This window comes from Bombina bombina, chromosome 12, assembly GCF_027579735.1.
Source record: "Bombina bombina isolate aBomBom1 chromosome 12, aBomBom1.pri, whole genome shotgun sequence".
In the NCBI taxonomy this organism is placed as follows: domain Eukaryota; kingdom Metazoa; phylum Chordata; class Amphibia; order Anura; family Bombinatoridae; genus Bombina; species Bombina bombina.
The window spans coordinates 64,594,057-64,615,440 of NC_069510.1; the positions used below are offsets into that span (position 1 = coordinate 64,594,057).

Here is a 21,384-nt window from a genome sequence, read left to right on the forward strand (position 1 = left end):
TTCTAAAAAACAGCATTATTGTGGGGCTCCGTTATCTGTTTTAATGCAGCCTCTCTCACAGATTTTCTTATTGTGGTATTTGACTGGCAGCTCTTTCAGCCAATAGGAGCCTCACCATGCGCCCTTATGCGATTTACTCACAGCACGCTCCCGTGCTTGTAACTCAGCCTGGAAGTGCAACTACGCACACACGCAACTCGCTACACTATTTGCGCAACTGAAACAGTAAGCAGCCTCACTGCGTATGCCACTGCCAGGCTATGTGCGTATGCCACTAAAAAACAGTAATAGCTTTCATTAGAAGCATTTTTGCTTATTGAAGTGTATTGCAAAAATGCTTCTATTTTAAACTGAAATGCACCCATGCAAATTTAAATTTTGACCTTTCTATACCTTTAACTTTTCATGATTTTTCTTTTATTTTCAACTAAACTATTTAAAAAATTACCTCTTTTATTTGATTTCTAAGGCACGAGACCTGAAATGTTTCTTTTATAAATCACATAGAGAGTACAATTTTAAAAAGACTTTCCAATGTTATCAAAATTACTTAATTCTCCTGATATCCTTTGTTAAAGACAAAACCTAAGTGGGCTCAGGAGCGTGCACATGTTTGAAGCACTATATTGCAGCAGTTAACAAACCTATACACTTTTGAGTACTACATGCCAGCAAGGTTTGTAGTACATTGTTAAAACCTTTGATGCAAAACGGCTGCCATACCGTACTCCAAACATGTGCACACTCCTGAGCATAAATAGGTATGTTCTTCAATAAAGGATACCAAGAGAGTGAAGTAAAATATTCGGTTTCATACCCCTTTAAAAAATGATAACTGCACATTGCTCCTTTTCATTTCATATATATTGATGGATAGTTAATAGATAGGTAATGCAATACTACTGATTAATAATTAATTTGTTCTAATAGGTCTTTCTCTTTCACTCCATATGGAGGGCAGCAATTAGGCTTCGTAAAAGATTGAGTTCCAGTTTTAGACCATATTAACACAATGCGTACTGTAAATGTATCCGTGCTGTACTCAGATGTCTCAACATTTTGTTCCTAGAATATTATGCTGCTTGGGGATCTCAATGCATCGTGTGGCTATGTGACAATAGAGCAGTGGAAACGCATTAAAATGAGGAGCAGTGACACGTTTCATTGGTTAATTGGGGACAAAGATGACACCACAGTGAGCCACAAGTCTCGCTGTGCTTATGACAGGTAACAAAGCTAAATGATACATACAGTCTAAAAAGACAACTCAAATGTCATTTAAAGGGACATGAAACACAAAATGATTTTATCAAATTTGCTTCATTCTCTTGGTATCATTTGTTGAAGGAGCAGCAATGCACTACTGGTTTCTAACTGAACACACACACATATATATATATATATATATGTGTGTAGCCACCAATCAGCAGCTAGAACCTAGGTTATTTGCTGCCCATGAGCTTACCTAGATAAACCTTTAAGCAAAGGATAACAAAAGAAGGAAGAAAATTAAATAATAGAAGTAAATTTGAAAGTTGTTTAAAATTGTATGCTCTGTCTAAATCATGAATGTCTAATTATAAATTTACTGTCCCTTTAAACAATAACATTTTAAGCCTTCTTTTAAACACTATAAAATATTCTGCAACCATGGCACATGGATATATTTTAAAATAAAAAGTTATATTAGCTGCCACATATGATCTCTTGAATTTTGGAAACTTGATTTATAAAAGAAAAAGTGTCATACAAAATATACAACAGTGTTATGTCACAAGGTGTCCGTTTTAAATGACAACAGAAAATACACTCGGGAGCAGAAACACATTACAACTCCTAAGAACGACACGGCGATGATTGGTTATAATATGCATATATGTAGTTGCAGGAGCCAAATGCAAACTCAAGAGAAATGATGAAAATAAATTATATGGGTTTTCAGGTAGAGACATCATGCCTAGCCCCCTCTGTGCATCTCCTGAGGAAAAAAAAGTATCAAAATTTAAAGAAAGTATATGAATTTGCCTAGCCCTATACAATATGGTGACAGGGATTCCAAGATGGCTGCCACAGTGTTACTGTACATAAAAACATCCCACCATATTTGTACAGGAAGGTTGTCTGGCACAGACTAATCTTGAGGGAAGGATGACTCATGGTCACACACAAGCAGCTCCTTTTTCAGTTATGTGGTTGCCAGCTCAGATTTTGCAAATGTAGACATCCAGAGTCTCCCTGATTCTAATAGCGCCTCCCTGATGGCAGCAAATGGAATGCAATCTCCCTGAAACTCCAAGTACCATGATCCAATGTGGCTGAAATCCGGAAAAGTGATTCTTTAAGGCTGCCTTTATTTGCTGGGACGTTATAGAACCCTTAAAGCATTCATCAGTAACCAAAAAGCCCCCACTTATTCTAATAAAATAAAACACAAATACTATCTTATTTACTGCACGTAATTAAACTTTGTATTCTAAAATATTTAAAGGGACACTAAACCCAAATTTTTTTCTTTTATGATTCAGATAGAGCATGCGATTTTAAACAACTTTCTAATTTACTCCTATTATCAATGTTTCTTCATTCTCTTGATATCTTTATTTGAAAAAAAAGGCATCTAAGCTTTTTTCTTGGTTCAGAACTCTGGACAGCAGTTTTTGATTGGTGGATGAATTTATCCACCAATCAGCAAGGACAACCTAGGTTGTTCACCAAAAATGGGCCGGCATTTAAACTTACATTCTTGCATTTCAAAGATACCAAGAGAATTATGAAAATTTGATAATAGGAGTAAATTAGAAAGTTGCTTAAAATGTCATGCTCTAGCTGAATCACGAAAGAAAAAATTTGGGTTCAGTGTCCCTTTAAGCATTCAACAAGCGTACGATCACTGGAAAATAGGTTTGTTGTATGTGGTTTTGCAATAAAACTACTTTTTTAATGTGACTTTAGTGGGAAGCTACTTTAATGATAAGTCTCTATCTTATTTAGGGTTTCAAGGTGTCCAATATATAACTGGGGGGGGGGGGCGGCGCAGTAGCGGGTGAAGCCATCTCCCTGAAATGAGTTTTTGCAGGTTGGGATGTCTGTATAATGTCCAGAAAGGGCTCTCTTAAAATGAGGGTATGCAAATAAAAGATAAAAAGGATTTAAATACAAATGCTACATAAAAGCAGTAGAAGATTGGGTCACCTCACAATACCCTCCTGCATCTTCAATGTCATTTTTTTGTACCCCACATTTTACAGTCTAGAACCACCCCTGATCTAGCCTGAAAAGCCCTCTTATAGTATGAGATATTGGAGGTATTCTTAGGGTTTTTTAGAGATAGGCATTTCTCTCATATTGGCTGATCTTTAAACGGACTGGAATTTCTTTCAGAATTTAATCCCTTTTATTTGTCCAAAATATAACTATTAAAGGGGCATTAAACACTTTGAGATGGTTATATAAAATGATAAATTGTATATAATAAAACAACTCTGCAATATACTTTCATTATTTATTTTGTCCTCTTTGCCTGTAATTCCATTCTGAAATTGTGAGCTTTTCAGTTCCTGTTAGAAATGGAAGTGCAGAACACTGTTAAATCCAGCACAACCATTGGCTGCACACTGTAATGACCTATGTATAACTGTCTCTAATTGGCCACAGCAGAGAAGGTAACACAAGTTACAACATGGCAGCTCCCAGTGTTTTATAGACACTAAAACTTTACACTTATTTTGTCACTTTTTAAACAACTAATGAAACTTTAAAAAATACATCTACATGTTAGTCATGGACTAATCTTTTCTTTGAATGCATCATTCTGTCTAGCATGTATTTAGTGTTTAATGTCCCTTTAAAGGTATAAATTTAACAAAAAGCTGCCTAAAGTGATAGTAAAGTCAATATTAATCTTCCATGGCTCAAAAAGAGCACACAAATTTAAAAACCTTTCCAATGTACTTATATTATCTAATTTGCTTTAGTCGCTTGGTATCCTTTGCTTAACCCCTAGATGACCGCGATGTACTCAGGGCGTTAAGAGATTCTCTGTTTATAATAGCGCAGGTCTTGCCGCAAGCGGCAACACTGCACTATTACACCCTCCCTCCTGCTGACGGCGAGATCGCGCTACAAAAAAAGCAACCCCCAAAGAAAGACCAGTGACGTACAGGGTAAGTCGCTGGTCATTAAAGGGTTAAAAGCATACAAAGCTAGGCTCAGAAGCAGCAAAACTCTACTGGGAGCTAACTGCCGATTGGGGGCTGCATTTATATATCTCTCTTTATTGATTTACCCAATGAGTTCAGCTAACTCCTAGTAGTGCTAGTCCTTCAACAAAGGATACCAAGAGAATGAAGCAATTTAGATAACAGTAGTAAATTGGAAATGTGTTTAAAACTGTATGCAGAATTAAATCATAAAAGAAAAATGTTAGGTGTCATGTCCTATTTAAGTTCAAGACACTGTACACCGGAAATTGGGTTTTGGCAAATGACATTTGTACACTATGAAAATTGCACACAACTAAAATATGATTGTTAGGATGGTAAATGTTTTAACTTTATAGAATTAACACTTTATTAATTCAATCAGCCACAGTTATAGCTATTGGGGCATAAACAAGATATAAAAGAAGCGCTTAAATAGAAACACAAAACAATGAAAACTTAGATCTATTTTCTTACATGACAGTTTGTTGAAGAGGGGCGTTAACAAAGCTACTAGGGGGGCTGTATAAATATTTCTATTGGCTTAAAGGGACACTAAACCCATTTTTTTTCTTTCATGATTCAGATAGAGCATGCAATTTTAAGCAACTTTCTAATTTACTCCTATTATCAATTTTTCTTCGTTCTCTTGCTATCTTTATTTAAAAAGCAGGAATGTGATGCATAGGAGCCGGCCCATTTTTTTGGTTGAGAACCCGGGTTATGCTTGCTTATTGGTGAGTAAATGTCAGCCTCCAATAAATTAGCGCTATCCATGGTGCTGAACCTAAAATGGGCTGGCTGCTAAGAATTACATCAATTTTTCTTCGTTCTCTTGCTATCTTTATTTAAAAAAAAAATAAAGATAGCGAGAGAATGAAGAAAAATTGATAATAGGAGTAAATTAGAAAGTTGCTTAAAATTTCATGCGTTCAGTGTCTCTTTAATATGACTTACATGGAGATTAGTTGCTTATTTTCTATAATAAGGCGCAGATAATAATCAGAGTAATAGAGAAATGTATCTTTAGTTCTGGAGAAGCGTAAAGAAAAAACAACTTTATTATGATAAATACAGGTGCGCCTCTTTAAAGGAGAGCTGCGGAGAACTGATAGGAGAATTCCCCAAATGATTGATAAATTGTGCCCTATATAGTTAAAGGGACATTATTCACTAGATTTTTCTTTGCATAAATGTTTTGTAGATGATCCTTTTGTATAGCCCATCTGGGTGTGTTTTTGTAAAAAAACTATGGTTTTGCTTATTTTTAAATAACATTGTGCTAATTTTCAGACTCATAACCAAGCCCAAAATTTTTAGATGTATACTAATGTATACTGACTTCAGACTGATTCTGTTTGTATAATGGGTCTTTTAATATGCAGGGGAGGTTCTGCTATCAGCCCCTTTCAGTGGGTGTTCCAGGCTTATCTAATTAACAGTGTTAAATTGGGAGCTTCTAAGTAAGTTTTAAAAGGTTTTACACTGGATTTTTAGATCAGTATATGTGCATATTATTTTTTATAGTAGTGTCTATTACATGCAGTTAAATAAAAAATGGAGTATACTGCCCCTTTAAGATGAATCATCCTTTAATATATATTCCCTGTGATGACTTTGGATCGCATGGCTAGGGAAAAAAAAGATGTTTAGCCTAACAACCATCAGAACCATCTGGGACAGCTGATAGTGAGGTGAAGGCTTCTATAAATATGGAATTCTTCAATGGCTTTCTCGACTCTGCAAAAGAATGTGGCCTGAGCACGCCATGATCTTGGTTATAGGTTGGGATAGGTGTGCAGAATCAAAAAAGCACAATACAGGGAGTGCAGAATTATTAGGCAAATGAGTATTTTGACCACATCATCCTCTTTATGCATGTTGTCTTACTCCAAGCTGTATAGGCTCGAAAGCCTACTATCAATTAAGCATATTAGGTGATGTGCATCTCTGTAATGAGAAGGGGTGTGGTCTAATGACATCAACACCCTATATCAGGTGTGCATAATTATTAGGCAACTTCCTTTCCTTTGGCAAAATGGGTCAAAAGAAGGACTTGACAGGCTCAGAAAAGTCAAAAATAGTGAGATATCTTGCAGAGGGATGCAGCACTCTTAAAATTGCAAAGCTTCTGAAGCGTGATCATCGAACAATCAAGCGTTTCATTCAAAATAGTCAACAGGGTCGCAAGAAGCGTGTGGAAAAACCAAGGCACAAAATAACTGCCCATGAACTGAGAAAAGTCAAGCGTGCAGCTACCAAGATGCCACTTGCCACCAGTTTGGCCATATTTCAGAGCTGCAACATCACTGGAATGCCCAAAAGCACAAGGTGTGCAATACTCAGAGACATGGCCAAGGTAAGAAAGGCTGAAAGACGACCACCACTGAACAAGACACACAAGCTGAAACGTCAAGACTGGGTCAAGAAATATCTCAAGACTGATTTTTCTAAGGTTTTATGGACTGATGAAATGAGAGTGAGTCTTGATGGGCCAGATGGATGGGCCCGTGGCTGGATTGGTAAAGGGCAGAGAGCTCCAGTCCGACTCAGACGCCAGCAAGGTGGAGGTGGAGTACTGGTTTGGGCTGGTATCATCAAAGATGAGCTTGTGGGGCCTTTTCGGGTTGAGGATGGAGTCAAGCTCAACTCCTAGTCCTACTGCCAGTTTCTGGAAGACACCTTCTTCAAGCAGTGGTACAGGAAGAAGTCTGCATCCTTCAAGAAAAACATGATTTTCATGCAGGACAATGCTCCATCACACGTGTCCAAGTACTCCACAGCGTGGCTGGCAAGAAAGGGTATAAAAGAAGAAAATCTAATGACATGGCCTCCTTGTTCACCTGATCTGAACCCCATTGAGAACCTGTGGTCCATCATCAAATGTGAGATTTACAAGGAGGGAAAACAGTACGCCTCTCTGAACAGTGTCTGGTAGGCTGTGGTTGCTGCTGCACGCAATGTTGATGGTGAACAGATCAAAACACTGACAGAATCCATGGATGGCAGGCTTTTGAGTGTCCTTGCAAAGAAAGGTGGCTATATTGGTCACTGATTTGTTTTTGTTTTGTTTTTGAATGTCAGAAATGTATATTTGTGAATGTTGAGATGTTATATTGGTTTCACTGGTAAAAATAAATAATTGAAATGGGTATATATTTGTTTTTTGTTAAGTTGCCTAATAATTATGCACAGTAATAGTCACCTGCACACACAGATATCCCCCTAAAATAGCTATAACTAAAAACAAACTAAAAACTACTTCCAAAAATATTCAGCTTTGATATTAATGAGTTTTTTGGGTTCATTGAGAACATGGTTGTTGTTCAATAATAAAATTAATCCTCAAATATACAACTTGCCTAATAATTCTGCACTCCCTGTAGAGCTCATGGCAGAAAAGTTAAAGGGATATTCCAGCCCAAATTGGAATGCACATGGGTGGATTTTAGTTTCGAACAGAAGCATTTTTGTAATATACATGTATTAGCAAAAATGCTTCTAGCAAAAGATATAGCTGTTTCAAAGGTGTATTTAAGTATGCACCGTGCACCAGCATTTTAAACACAGGACTTGCCTAAGGTGCTTGTATTATCTGGTAATGACTCATTTGTTAATTACTGACAGGATATAAGCCCAATGGGGCTCTGAGCAGCTGCATTATTAAAAATGCTGGTGCACTGAGAATATCTAGCTATGCTTCACATGCACGTGCAGATAAAAATGTTAACTCTAAAACAGTCATAACTTTTACTAGAAGCATTTTTGCCAGTACCTGTATATTGCTAATATGCTTCTATTCAAAGATGTATTTTATCTATGCGCTTTTCAATTTTGACAGGAATGTCCCTTTAAGTTGAGGCAATACACGACACACTGTGCTAAAACCACCTGATTCTTCATATATTTTACAGGATTGTGGTTCATGGAGAAGATTTTCTAAAAGGAATTGTTCCTGGCTCTGCCAAACCGTTCAACTTTAAAAAGACATTAGGATTGTCAGAAGAAGAGGTGAGAAATGTCATCTGACAGGGAAGATTTAAATAAAGAAATGCTATAGATCAACCTGTTGAAGAAAAAAGTTCAACTGAACTAAAGTTAAAGGGACACTCAAGTCAGAATAAACTTTTATGATTCAGATAGAGCAGCCGATTTAAGACACTTTCCAATTTACTTCCATGATCAAATTTTGCAGTCTTTTTATATGCACACTTTCTGGGGAACAAGATCCTACTGAGTGTGTGCGCAAGCTCACAGGCTATACGTATACTAATCTGTGATTGGCTGATGTCTGTCACATGATACATTGGGGCCCGGAAAATGGGAGAAAAAAAAAATGTCAGGAAAAAAAAATCTACTGCTTATTTGCAATTCAGATGAGTTATTATATTGTCTTTTTAGTACACATTGAGTGGTCCTTTAAACCTGCTTTAACAGGAAAAAAACCAAGATTGATAAAAGATCACTCACAATTTCCTGAGTACGATAATTAAAGGGACATGAAATTCAAATGTGTTTTGAGCTAATGACAAGAGGCATATATGAGCAACCACCACTCAGCAACTAGTTCCCAGTAGTACATTACAGCTTCAGAGCCTACCTAGATATGGTTTAATCATGAGTTTAACTTTGATGTTACCGTCCCTTTAACTACCTTATATTTATTCCTCCCTGTTAGGGTTGCATCCTAAGATTTTGCTCCCCTTGATCTTCATATTGTGTCCAACAAAATAGATATTTTAAAGGGACAGTCTAGTGGAAAAATAAACTTTCATGATTCAGATAGGGCATGTAATTTTAAACAACTTTCCAATTTGCTTTTATCATCAATTTTGCTTTGTTCTTTTGGCATTTTTAGCTAAAAGCTAAACCTAGGAGGTTCATATGCTAATTCCTTAGCCCTTGAAGGCCGCCTCTTATCTGAATACAATTTTTCACAACTAGAGGTTGTTAGTTCATGTGTGTCATATAGATTACATTGTGCTCACGCCCGTGGAGTTACCTAGGAATCGGCACTGATTGGCTAAAATGCAAGTGTGTCAAAAGAAACCAAATAATAGGGCAGTCTGCAGAGGCTTAGATACAAGGTAATCACAGAGGTAAAAAGTGTATTAATATAACAGTGTTGGTTATGCAAAACTGGGGAATGGGGAATAAAGGGATTTTCTATATTTTAGACAAAAATTCTGGTGTAAACTGTCCCTTTAAAGATTAGTTATTGAAGACATGCAGAGTAAAAAACATTGTGCCTAATTTAGACTGCAAGCATTCAGCATGGATGCCTAAGGTATCACCTGGTCACTATAGGAAATAGTGTGAGCAGAAAATGTGGCTCTGCAACTCTAAAACTATTCAACATTGAGATGCCAGAGGTGCAAAGTCTCAAATCAGTAACAGAATTAAAGGGATATGAAACCCACATTTTTTTCATTCATGATGCAGATAGAGAATGCCATTTTGAGCAACTTTTTAATTGACTTCTATTTTTTTTGAAAACGCAGGAATGTACGCTAATGAGCCGAACCATTTTTGGTTCAGAACCCCTGAGTAGCGCTTGCTGATTGGCTACATTTAGCCACCAATCAGCAAGCCCTACCCAGGTGCTGAACCAAAAATGGTCCGGCTTCTCTAAGTTTACATTCTTGATTTTTCAAATAAAGATACCAAGAGAACAAAGAAAAATTAATAGAAATAAATTAGAAAGTTGCATGCTCTGTCATGAAAGTTTAATTTATTAGACTATCCCTCTAAGCATTTCCATATGAATGATCCCTTTTAACAGTGTAGACAGCTCAGTGATAATTTGCAGGTGGTTTATCTGCTTTGATTTAGATAATTCAGGATAGCATTTTAGTGTTGTGTATAGGACATACATTTTCAACACTACTGAGCATTTCAAGCTGTACTTTTAACCCTTTAAGGACACAGCTTTCAGTTTGCTCAATTGTTTTATGACGGAAAAATTCCGTCATATGTCCTTAAGAGGTTAAAATATCCACCCCAAACAAAACAAAAAAATATAAAGAGACAAAACTGCAGAATTTATACTTAAAATATCTCCAAAAGTAACATTAAAGGGACAGTCTACACCAGAATTTTTTATAGTTTAAAAGATAGATAAATCCCTTTATTACCAATTCCCCTGTGTTTTATAACCAACAGTTATATCAATATATTTTTTTTACCTCTGTAATTACCTTGTATCTAAACCTCTGTAGACTGCCCCTTATCTCAGTTCTTTTGAAAGACTTGCATTTTAGTGCTGACTCATAAGTAACTCCACAGAGTGAGCACAATGTTATCTTTATGGCACACAAACTAGTCTAGCTGTGGAAAAAAAAACCTTAAAATGCAGAGATAAGAGGCAGCCTTATAATTCACATATCAGCCTACCTAGGTTTAGCTTTCAACAAATACCACCAAGAGAAAGCAAATTTGATGATAAAAGTAAATTGGAAGGTTGATTAAAATTGCATGTCCTATCTGAATCATGAAAGTTTAATTTGTAATATTGTCTTTTTATAACCCCTTCACTACCGGGACTTTCAGAGAAATACTTGCCCAAAATACCAGAGAATATTTAGCATTTTTACTATCACTCCATTAAAACAGAAATAAAGCCTTTTTTATTTACCTGTCAAACTATATATATATATATATATATATATATATATATATAGACAACGCAAGGTATTGATCTAGGCCCGTTGTGGTATATTTCATGCCACCATTTCACCGCAAAATGCGATCAAATAAAATAAATTATTTTTTCAATCTCACTGAAATTATTTACATACTGCTTGTGAATCATGGCACAAATGGTTGTAAAAGTGTCTCTGAGGTCCCCTTTGTTTAGAAATAGCAGACATATATGGCTTTGCAGTAATTAGATGGCAGCCAATTGCAGCTGCAGCAGTGAAGGGGCTAATTAGGTATCTTAAAAAGGTTAATTTTAGCTTTAGTGTAGAGATTACCCTCCCATCTGACACTTCCCGACCCCTGATCCCTCCCTCACCCCATCTTAGGTACTGGCAGACACAGTTTTATTTAATAAACTATATATATTTTTTTTATATTTTCTGCAGTGTAGTATCCCCCCTTACGCTCCTGATTCTCTCCCCCCCCCCTCCCCCAAATAGCTCTCAAAAACTTCCCTGCCCTAACTATGGCTACCATCTTAGGTACTGGCAGTACCTTTAAACTGTCTTAAAAATAAAAATTCACTTTTTAAATATTTTATTCATTTCTGTAGCGTAGTGTCCCCCCCACCTCCCACGATCATTAGTTAGGGCTCCCCACACCAACAAAAACATTCTATAGTGTAGCTGCCCCATCCCTCCCTGTCCCTTTATTTCCCTAGTGAAGGGCCCTCCCTCCACTGCTGAGCCGCCCACGCAACCTCCCGCCGGTACCAGCAGATCATTAAAGATGGTGACCGTGTCACCATCTAACGATCAGGCATCTGTCCTCATATGGAGCCAGAGGACAGATCGTGCTCCGGCTCCATATGCGGCAGATGCCTGAAGCTTCAGCTCTCGGCTGCAACTTAACAGCTGAGATTGCTGGAGCTTCCTGATGCGAGGGAAATATATACACATGGTGTGGTACGATAGTCAAAGTACTGCATGACATATATACGTCCATTTGAGTGAAAAGGTTCAAAAGCTGCATACACAATCCAGATGCTCAAATGGAACCTCTGATAGGAAGTACAGATATTTTGCGGTAAAAAACCCAAAAAACTTCAGAGAAAACAAGATTAACCCTTAGAATATGGCTACAATAATCGCTAAGCTATTAGCCAACAGATTGCTACATGACAAGACAATTTTATTATTATTATTGGTTATTTGTAGAGCGCCAACAGATTCTGCAGCGCTAGATGCCTATCTTACTCATTATCCATTTTGCTTATTGGTTTTTAGGCATTAGAAGTGAGTGATCATTTTCCAGTGGAAGTAAACCTTCGGCAAGACCCAAGAACTGAGAGGGAGCTGTGAAAGTCTTCAAACCTCTAACATGGGCTTAGTTAACAGCTGTGAGGCAGATCTCATTTTACAGACAGTCTTGCAAACTAAAGGAGAACATTTGGATAACCATTGTATCTTAAGTTCTGCTGAAATTGTCAACAGGACCACCACACTAATGAAAAGGATATCAAAGCTTCTGTAGTGCCTGAAAGTTGGTGAATGACTTGTGAAAGTGTCAATTCTTTGGGGTGATCTTGTTCAAGATTAGATTAAAATTATAATAAAAAAAAGCTATCTAGAGTGATTATAAATAAGGTTTCAAGATGTCTTACTACATATACACTGAGCATTAGTGTTTATTCCAAAACAAGTAGGGATAGACAAAATTTAATATGTTCTTTAATTATTTACCTGCAAATTTATACAGCAGTGCCTCACCATTAACCCTTTAATTTTAAAAATTGTACAGCTCTAACTCCGCCACAAAAATCTTTCTATGGCTGTATCTATATCCCCCTTTGATTTGGTAGAATGCAGACTTTAACACGCATTATCCGCTGGAGCATGCCTAGAAGCAAATAAGCTGCTGTGAACTCAGATGAAATACACTGCCTGTGTTTCTGATGCTAAACACTGATAAGGGGGGTGGAACAGACTAATCCAGGCAGCATGGCTATGCAAGTAATATTGCTCGTTTTTGAAAATTTTAAAAAATACTTGCAAGCCATTTTTAAACTTTTTTTATGCAAACCATTTACTTAATTAGCCCTTTTTGGATATGCACAGATCTCAACATGTTTTATGGCACTTTAAGCCAGTTTTACTTTTTCCATTCATTTTATACATGCCTGAATAAATTATATACAATAATCTCCCTCCTTTGCTCAATGTTCATCTATGGAGGTTCAAATGTATTAAATCTGAGTGAATATACACTAGTTATGCTTATGTCTATTATACTCATTTGCTTAATTTTACACTGTTAAAATACTTTAGGGTTAAAGATGCAATTATCCTGAAATTCTTTTTCTGAATTGAATATACTTAATGGATATTATGTTGGTTTCATGTCAACCAATATGTATATTGATTGGAACATGCTATGCGGTTTCAACACTAGGCAATTGACCAATAATTGGAAAGGACTGGTTACTTAACATCCAGTGTCTAGGAAGCAAAACATGCTTGACAAAGGCTGCACGCAGAAGGCAGAAACGCGTAGGAATTTTTGTGCTATTACCAGACACCACCATAAACCTATAGTAATAGATTCAGTGTGACCCGTAAGACGAGCACAAGAGGTGCATGGGATATTGGCTGACAGCAAGACTGGTTACCCTTGATCATCTGACCGGCAGTTCAGCCATCGGAGGTAAACCCCGCCACCTGTGGATACTATGCTCGTCCTCTTCGTTCTTCCAAGAACCTTAGGTCTTATTGTGAGTACCTGGGTATACTAGCGGTCTTTTTATATAGAAGCTGAGTGAGTACTTTAGTCTTAAAAAACTCAGGATTAATTTTTGCCGCTGAGCAATTTTACGTTTGAGATTAACTTGAGTTGTGTACATATATTTTCTCTTTTTTAACCCCTTAATGAAAGACGTTCAGGGTACGTCCTCAGAAAAAAGGCAGTTAACGCCTGAGGATGTACCCTGCACGTCCTCGGTGTGGAAAGCAGCTGGAAGCGATCCTGCTCGCTTCCAGCTGCTTTCCGGTTATTGCAGTGATGCCTCGATATGGAGGCATCCTGCAATAACCTTCTACGGCCATCCGATGCAGAGAGCCACTCTGTGGCCCTCTCTGCACCGGACATCGATGGCCGGTATCGTTAGTGGGTGGGAGCCGGCCATCGATGGCCCTGGTCATGTGGAGGGGGCGGGGAAGTCCGGGGGAGCGAGCGGGTGGGAACCGCTACACTACAGAAAAAATGTGTCCCAAAACAAAATAAAAGTAGAATGTAAAAAAAAACCCTTAGGTGTCATTTAGGTGGTGGGGGTTGGTCCGTGGGGGAAGCTACACTACAAAAAAAAAAATATAAAAAAAATTAAACATTTGTTTTTGTGCAAACTGGGTACTGGCAGACAGCTGCCAGTACCCAAGATGGCCCCCAATAAGGCAGAGGGGGAGGCTTAGAGAGCTGTTTTGGGGGGGGGGGGGGAGATCAGGGAGGTTGGGGGCTAAGGGGGGATCCTAAACACAGCATATGTAAAAATGCTTTTTTTTTCTTTAAAAAAAAAACAAACAAAAAAAAAAACTTATTTTAGTACTGGCAGACTTTCTGCCAGTACTTAAGATGGCGGGGACAATTGTGGGGTGGGGGAGCTGTTGGGAGGGATCAGGGGGTGGGATGTGTCAGGTGGGAGGCTGATATCTACACTAAAGCTAAAATTAAGCCTGCAAGCTCCCTACAAACTACCTAATTAACCCCTTCACTGCTAGCCATAATACACGTGTGATGCGCAGCAGCATTTAGCGACTTTCTAATTACCAAAAAGCAACACCAAAGTCATATATGTCTGCTATTTCTGAACAAAGGACATCCCAGAGAAGCATTTACAACCATTTGTGCCATAATTGCACAAGCTGTTTGTAAATTTCAGTGAGAAACCTAAAATTGTGAAAAAAATTGTTTTTTTTAAATTTGATCACATTTGGCGGTGAAATGGTGGCATGAAATATACCAAAATGGGCCTAGATCAATACTTGGGGTTGTCTACTACACTAAAGCTAAAATTAACCCTAGAAGCTCCCTAATTAACCCCTTCACTGCTGGGCATAATACACGTATTGTGCGCAGTGGCATTTAGCAGCCTTTTAATTACCAAAAAGCAAAGCCAAATAGGTCTGCTATTTCTGAACAAAGGGGATCCCAGAGAAGCATTTACAACCATTTATGCTATAATTGCATAAGTTTTTTTTAAAAAAATTTCAGTGAGAAACCTAAAGTTAGTGAAAAAATTTGTGAAAAAGTGAACAATTTTTTTTATTTGATCGCATTTGGCGGTGAAATGGTGGCATGAAATATACCAAAATGGGCCTAGATCAATACTTTGGGTTGTCTTCTAAAAAAAAATACACATGTCAATGGATATTCAGGGATTCCTGAAAGATATTAGTGTTCCAAAGTAACTAGCGCTAATTTTGAAAAAAAGTGGTTTTGAAATAGCAAAGTGCTACTTGTATTTATGGCCCTATAACTTACAAAAAAAGCGAAGAACATGTAAACATTGGGTATTTCTAAACTCAGGACAAAATTTAGAAACTATTTAGCATGGGTGTTTTTTGGTGGTTGTAGATGTGTAACAGATTTTGGGGGTCAAAGTTAGCAAAAGTGTTTTTTCCATTTTTTCCTCATTTTATAATGTTTTTTTATAGTAAATTATAAGATATGATGAAAATAATGGTATCTTTAGAAAGTCCATTTAATGGCGAGAAAAACGGTATATAATATGTGTGGGTACAGTAAATGAGGAAGAGGAAAATTACAGCTAAACACAAACACCGAAAAAATGTAAAAATAGCCTTGGTCCCAAACGGACAGAAAATGGAAAAGTGCTGCGGAGGGGTTAATACTGCAGTATTTATTATGGCCATTTAGTGTGAATTAGTTATTTATACTGCCATTTTATTTATGCATCATTTTACCTTAGCTTGTACTTTTAACTTGTACCCGGTTTTAGGAACAAAAACAGGTGTACCATTAGTCTTTTTTTACCAATATTAAAGGGACAGTCAACATCAGAATGTTTGTTTAAAAAGATCTCATTACCCATTCCCTAGTTTTGCACAACCAATACTGTTATAATAAACATTTTACCCGTGATTAACCTTTTACCGAAGCCTCTGCAAACTGCCCCCTTATTTCAGTTCTTTTGAAAGACTTGCATTTTAGCCAATCTGTGCTTGCTCCTAGGTAACTTCAAGTGCGTGAGCTCAATGTTATCGATATGACACATGTACTAACACCCTCTAGTAGGGAAAAAAACTCAAAATGCATTCACATAAGAGCTGCAAGATCTAAGAAAATAGCATATGAGCCTATCTAGGTTTAGCTTTCAACCAATACCAAGAGAGCAAAGCAAAATTGGTGATAAAAGTAAATTGGAAAGTTGTTTAAAATTACATGCCTTATTTGAATCATGAAAGTTTATTTTGGTTGACTATCCCTTTAAGTATTATCCCACTTTTTAGACATACTATGCGATTATATTCACTTATTTAATTCCTAACAGGTTTTGCTCTTTAGCGCTCATTCTTTTTCTTCTAATCTGTTTCTCTGCATTTAAGGGACATACTATATACTAAGAGCTGTGACCTGATTTTTTTGGCACAGATTTCATCAACCCTTTTTTCTCAAACTACATATAAAGACAGACCAGAAATAGTCATCAAAACTTTATTGAGAAACAGTTTCCCAATGCAGACAGACTTCTTTAGAATAAAGTGAAGGAGATCAGATAGCATGAATGGCCCTCCACTTATCCAAGGGACCACTACTTGGGATGTATTTCACCCCACATCCATCAGGAATCAGTCTCTTCTCTTGCAACATGGTTTCAAATTCATCAGCATTAAACTTGGAGAAGCCCCATTTCTTGGAAATGTGGATCTGTGTAAGAAAAAAAAAACCTGTAAGAACAGAGCAAGCTCTTGAATACCTTGTTTGCCAAACCCCTAAATCACGGGTGCTGCAGGTATGGAACATTTATTACACTGCAGTTATCTGAAGGCGTTTCTGCACATGTGCAAACAGCACTGGAATGTAGCGAAAGACTAATTTCAAGATGACGTCACTTATGACTAGCAGGCAGGAAATATCCTGAATACTAGGCTTACAAAACGTATTTAGCAATCAATGCCCTTTAGGTGACTACATCAGGATTATAAACTGTCCTGCAAATATACAAATACTGGCATGACACAAGAAAGAAAGCCTAGCTCCAACTACAGAAGAGCAAAGTTTCTTCACTAAAAGACTCAGTACTACCATGTATGCAAGCAGCCATCCCATGTAAATAGAAAATGGCAACACATTTTACCTTTTGACGGCCAGGGAACTTGAACTTGGCTCTGCGAAGAGCTTCAACCACATGCTCCTTGTTCGAAGTCTTTGTACGAATAGACATGATAACCTGGCCAATATTCACACGAGCTACTGTGCCCTGAGGTTTTCCAAAGGCACCACGCATTCCGGTCTGAAGTCTGCAAACAAAAAGGAAAAGTTAGAAGAAAATAAACGCCAATTATGTAAGCTGGATAATGACGATCAATGTCTCCGAGGTCCCTTAGAGCACTTTGTATGGGAACCAAACAAAGCACATACACAACCAGGGAAGTCACTGTCTGCAGACATTGCACACCACCTTCTGATTGAGGCAAAAGCTGGTCGGCTTAATTGTCTGCAAAAGCTTAATGGGAAAGTTCACTGAAAAACATGTTTCACCAGAATGTGTTCATGACTTGTTAAACAAACTGGAGCAAATAAAATGTATCAAATGCTTTTTGCAAAATAGCTGGATTAGCCTATCAGAACAGGCTTGGCTTGCTGACCGATAAGATCTCATTATCTTTATCATTCAAATGCTTTTTTATATCTGTACAATAATTAGAAACTGAAATGAACATTTTAAGCTCTTCCACCTACTGTGAGTAATTTATTCTGCAGTTTATGTAGTTACTAAACAGCCTATACAACCAAGTATAAAAAAATTCAATATAGGTAGGGTTACTAGAGACTAAATCCGCTATTTCCTTGCCAATATAAAGGCCAAGGAGAAAAATGTAAACAATTTTAATACACTCCAACAGGTAAAATGGATCATTAGAACAAATTAAGAGTTTTTGGGTAAACTGTCCCTTTAAACTGGGAATTGCAATTATTTACAATACACATGCAAGCCAATTCAATACGAAGCTTAGGGGATAAGCAAAAAAAACAAAAAAAAACATGGCGCTGGAGGATGATTTTTGGCTCCTGATTTATTAGTGTAAAAGTGCAAATTAGTTCCAAGTCTGCATATACAGAATTTTTTTTGCACTAAAATGTGATGCCAAAAATAGAATGTGGCAGCCATATTCAGCATTTGTTTCAATATTGAATTACATGCGCCTGCATGTCTACAAAATATTAAGCCGTTACATTTTGATTTTTTAAAACACATTACCTATCAGCACCGGCACATGATAACATCTTGTTGATGCGGATCACATGGAAAGGGTGAAGGCGCACTCTGATATGGAAGCCGTCTTTGCCACAGCTCTTCACCATGTACTTGTTGGCACAAATACGGGCAGCTTCAAGGGCTGTAGGAGAATGAGATGCGGATTGTAACTTGTCAACATTTAAGAGATCACTATGTATTTTTAAGGCAGCACGTGTATCCAAGGTCCCTTAGCGCACTTTGCATGGTACGCAAAGCACATACACAACCAAGGAAGTTAGTGTCTGCAGACATTGCACACCACCTTCTGATAGTAGCAAAAGCTGGTCGGCTTAATTGTCTGCAAAAAGGTAGCAAAGCCAGACGACAAGTCAAGCAGGTCATCAAAGCTTTCACCTTTACAGTTTTAGCCTCAGCAACACCCCCTCACACAAACACCCTGTAATACCTTCAGATGACAGCTGTTCATATTCATCAGACACCATGTGTCCACATAGTGGAAACTCGTCAACCTTTGCCTTCTTACGGCCCAAATCAAAGATTCTGATCTTAGGATCTAGAAGTAAAAAAGAGGCACAATATAAGCAGATAAATCAGTGACATTGTACACTAGCTTTTTAAACTGAAATAAAAATAACGCAACACTAGTGTCATTCAGATATCCGTAGGGGGCGCTCTAAGTCTCAGACAATGTCAGGGCTATGCACATACCCACAGACACAAGATTAAGAAAGCAATAAGACTAAATAGCCATATAATAAGACCCAACATAAAGTCTCTTAAAGAAAATTGTGATATTCCGGCAGCTCTCTGGAAGAATTGGCAAACTGAGAATCAGATTCCTGGGAAGGAAAACGGCGGCGCCTCTAAATGCAGTTTGTTTTCCCTCCCAGGAATCTACAGTAGATTTTTCTTTGTATAAATGTTTTGTAGATGATCCATTTATATAGTGTTTATGTAACTGTTTAGTTTTGCTTAATTTTTAAACATTGTGCCAATTTTCAGACTCCTAAGCAAGCCCCAAAGTTTGACAGACTTGTCTACAGATTCCTGTGGCTCCTGGGTCTTTTCATATGCAGGGAAGGGTCTGCTATTCATGTTTCCCCAGCCCATTTCACTGGGTGTACCAAGGCTAACCTAATAAACAGTGCTAAATAGGTTTTATACTGCATTTTTACATCCATTTCTGTGCATATCCTTTATAGCAGTGTCTTACATGCAGTTATATGAAAATTGGTGTATACTGTCCCTTTATGTACTGTTGAAAGGACTATTGCTTTATGAGAATTTGTTAAAGCTTTACCCAGGTTATTAAAAAAAACAAGCCTCTATGTTTGGGGTACAATACCAGTTTCTCAACCGTGTTTTACACATGCCTAATTTAATGGATAATAGACCTCCGGCAAGTGTAATGATAAAAAACAGGAATGTTGATGAATGGAGTTTACCCTGAAGCTTTTTAGGCTAAAATTTCCCTTAAGATGGCGAACTTTATTAAAAAACAATTCTTCCCTTCCTACAGTCAAAAAGGTCACAAGGAGAAATAGCCACTTACCTGGGACACCCCTACAAAACCGAGACTTGGGGTAGGGCTTGTTCTTGCAGTATCTGTAACTAAACAGAAAAGGTTTTATTAGCAAGTGTCATGGCACAGGATCATGCAACATTTTATACAAAACCCTGTTTATGCTTTTGGCTAACTGTGCTTCAAGGGATAGGCACATGAACAACTGAATTTGTAGCAATGCCATGACTCAGTATGGCATTCTGCTCTTAAAGGGATATCATAGCCCAAGTTTTTCCTTTATGATTCATGAGATAGAGCAAGTGATTTTAAACAACTTGCTAATTTTACTTCTATTAGTTTTTCTTTCTCTTGTTATAAAGCAGGAACGTAATGCTTAGGAGCTGGACCATTTCTGGAGAACTTAAAAAATGGTATGCTCTGTCTGAATTACAAAATAATTTTTATGGATATATCCCTTAATTTGTGAAACCTTTGCTTTCTAGCCCAATACTCCACACTACTTTGGTCCCCCATTAACAAGTAACACAATAGCCTGAGCAAGATCGTCTAAGTTAACTTTGTACAGTTTCAGGAGAAACAAGCTGAGTAACAATGTACAGCTTACAATACTACAGTTTAAAGCAAAAAGGTTGCTGATTGTAGATTTGTTGCAAAAATGTGCAAATTAAGCAGTTACTCTATAATCATGTATATAGTACTAGTAAAGACAACCTCATTTAAATTGTTATCTATATGAGAAGTGACATTTGAGTTGAAAAGCCACAAAATAATATAAATCAATAAGGTTCAGCTGCTTTGATAAACACAGAAAGCATTTTCTATTTCACATGAGCTCACGTGAAGACCATGCAAAATCACAGAAGCTAAACAGGTTTCTTGTCTCCAATATAACAACTCCCTCAACAGAAACTTAATTTCTTCTGAAATACATTGCAACTTACCAGCGAGCAGGTCGGCGGCCCATGGTGGAACCTTAAACCTGAAAGAGAAAAATTAACCGTGAGAAACCAGCAAATTGGTATTGGCAAAAACTGCATAAAAAAAAAAAAAAAAACAACTTAAAACCACATAAGTGCTGTAAGAATAAATTAAGGTGCTCTGAACAATAACAGTTATCCCATATATAGGACACCAGCAACCCTCTGTATAAATGTGAGAGCTATCACAGCAAAGGGGTTGAACAGTTAAGTACCACTTAAAAGCTGCAGCGCACTGCTGGTACTAAGTAGAAACTGCCACCCACCGAAACAGTAGCGCTGGTCGCACAGGAGGGCTATGCGACTAAGTGTTACTGATTGGGCAGGCTTTTTATTTAGCTCAGGACCAGCCGCACTCTGCAGCTACTGAGGGGCACTTAAAGTGAATGCAAATTTTGATGCTAAAGTGCCCGTTTTTTTTAAATTTTATTAAAAACAGGGGCACTTTAATTCATCAAAATTTATATTACACTCCTGTTGCAAAAAAAAAACCAACTTACCTTTTAATCTTGATAGCAGCTCCAGCTTCCTCTGGTCGTCGCAAGCCAT

The 21,384-nt window shown here is 37.5% G+C and overlaps 2 protein-coding genes and 2 non-coding genes across 4 annotated transcripts in view; 1 reads left to right on the top strand and 3 right to left on the bottom strand.

Annotated features, from left to right (window-relative positions):
- Positions 1-12,407, top strand: part of LOC128642670 (deoxyribonuclease gamma-like) — a 40,313-nt gene extending 27,906 nt beyond the window's left edge. Inside the window, exons 6-8 of the mRNA XM_053695452.1 lie at positions 1,070-1,227; positions 8,114-8,210; positions 12,125-12,407. Coding sequence (XP_053551427.1) covers positions 1,070-1,227; positions 8,114-8,210; positions 12,125-12,199 — 330 coding nt within the window. The 3' untranslated portion in view covers positions 12,200-12,407. The remainder of the gene's footprint in view (positions 1-1,069; positions 1,228-8,113; positions 8,211-12,124) is intronic.
- A 4,144-nt stretch (positions 12,408-16,551) lies between these two features.
- On the bottom strand, positions 16,552-20,915 carry RPL10 (ribosomal protein L10). Its single transcript, XM_053695683.1, has 6 exons — positions 20,800-20,915; positions 19,886-19,944; positions 18,779-18,886; positions 18,334-18,472; positions 17,209-17,371; positions 16,552-16,778 (listed from the first exon to the last, which is right to left on the bottom strand). Exons 1-6 carry the CDS (start codon positions 20,820-20,822, stop codon positions 16,623-16,625), a joined length of 648 nt encoding a protein of 215 aa, XP_053551658.1. The 5' UTR covers positions 20,823-20,915; the 3' UTR covers positions 16,552-16,622.
- On the bottom strand, positions 17,437-17,574 carry LOC128643283 (small nucleolar RNA SNORA70). The gene has a single exon (XR_008399802.1). It is a non-coding gene; the product is annotated as a small nucleolar RNA SNORA70 (small nucleolar RNA).
- On the bottom strand, positions 18,543-18,676 carry LOC128643282 (small nucleolar RNA SNORA70). The gene has a single exon (XR_008399801.1). It is a non-coding gene; the product is annotated as a small nucleolar RNA SNORA70 (small nucleolar RNA).
- Positions 20,916-21,384: the final 469 nt, after the last annotated feature.

Coding starts and splice junctions, on each gene's coding strand:
- RPL10 (XM_053695683.1), bottom strand. CDS start 20,822: ATGGGCCGCCGACCTGCTCGCTG. Junction 18,473..18,778: donor TGAACAGCTGTCATCTGAAG/GTATTACAGGGT, acceptor ATTCTCCTACAG/CCCTTGAAGCTGCCCGTATT. Junction 16,779..17,208: donor AGTTCCCTGGCCGTCAAAAG/GTAAAATGTGTT, acceptor TTTCTTACACAG/ATCCACATTTCCAAGAAATG.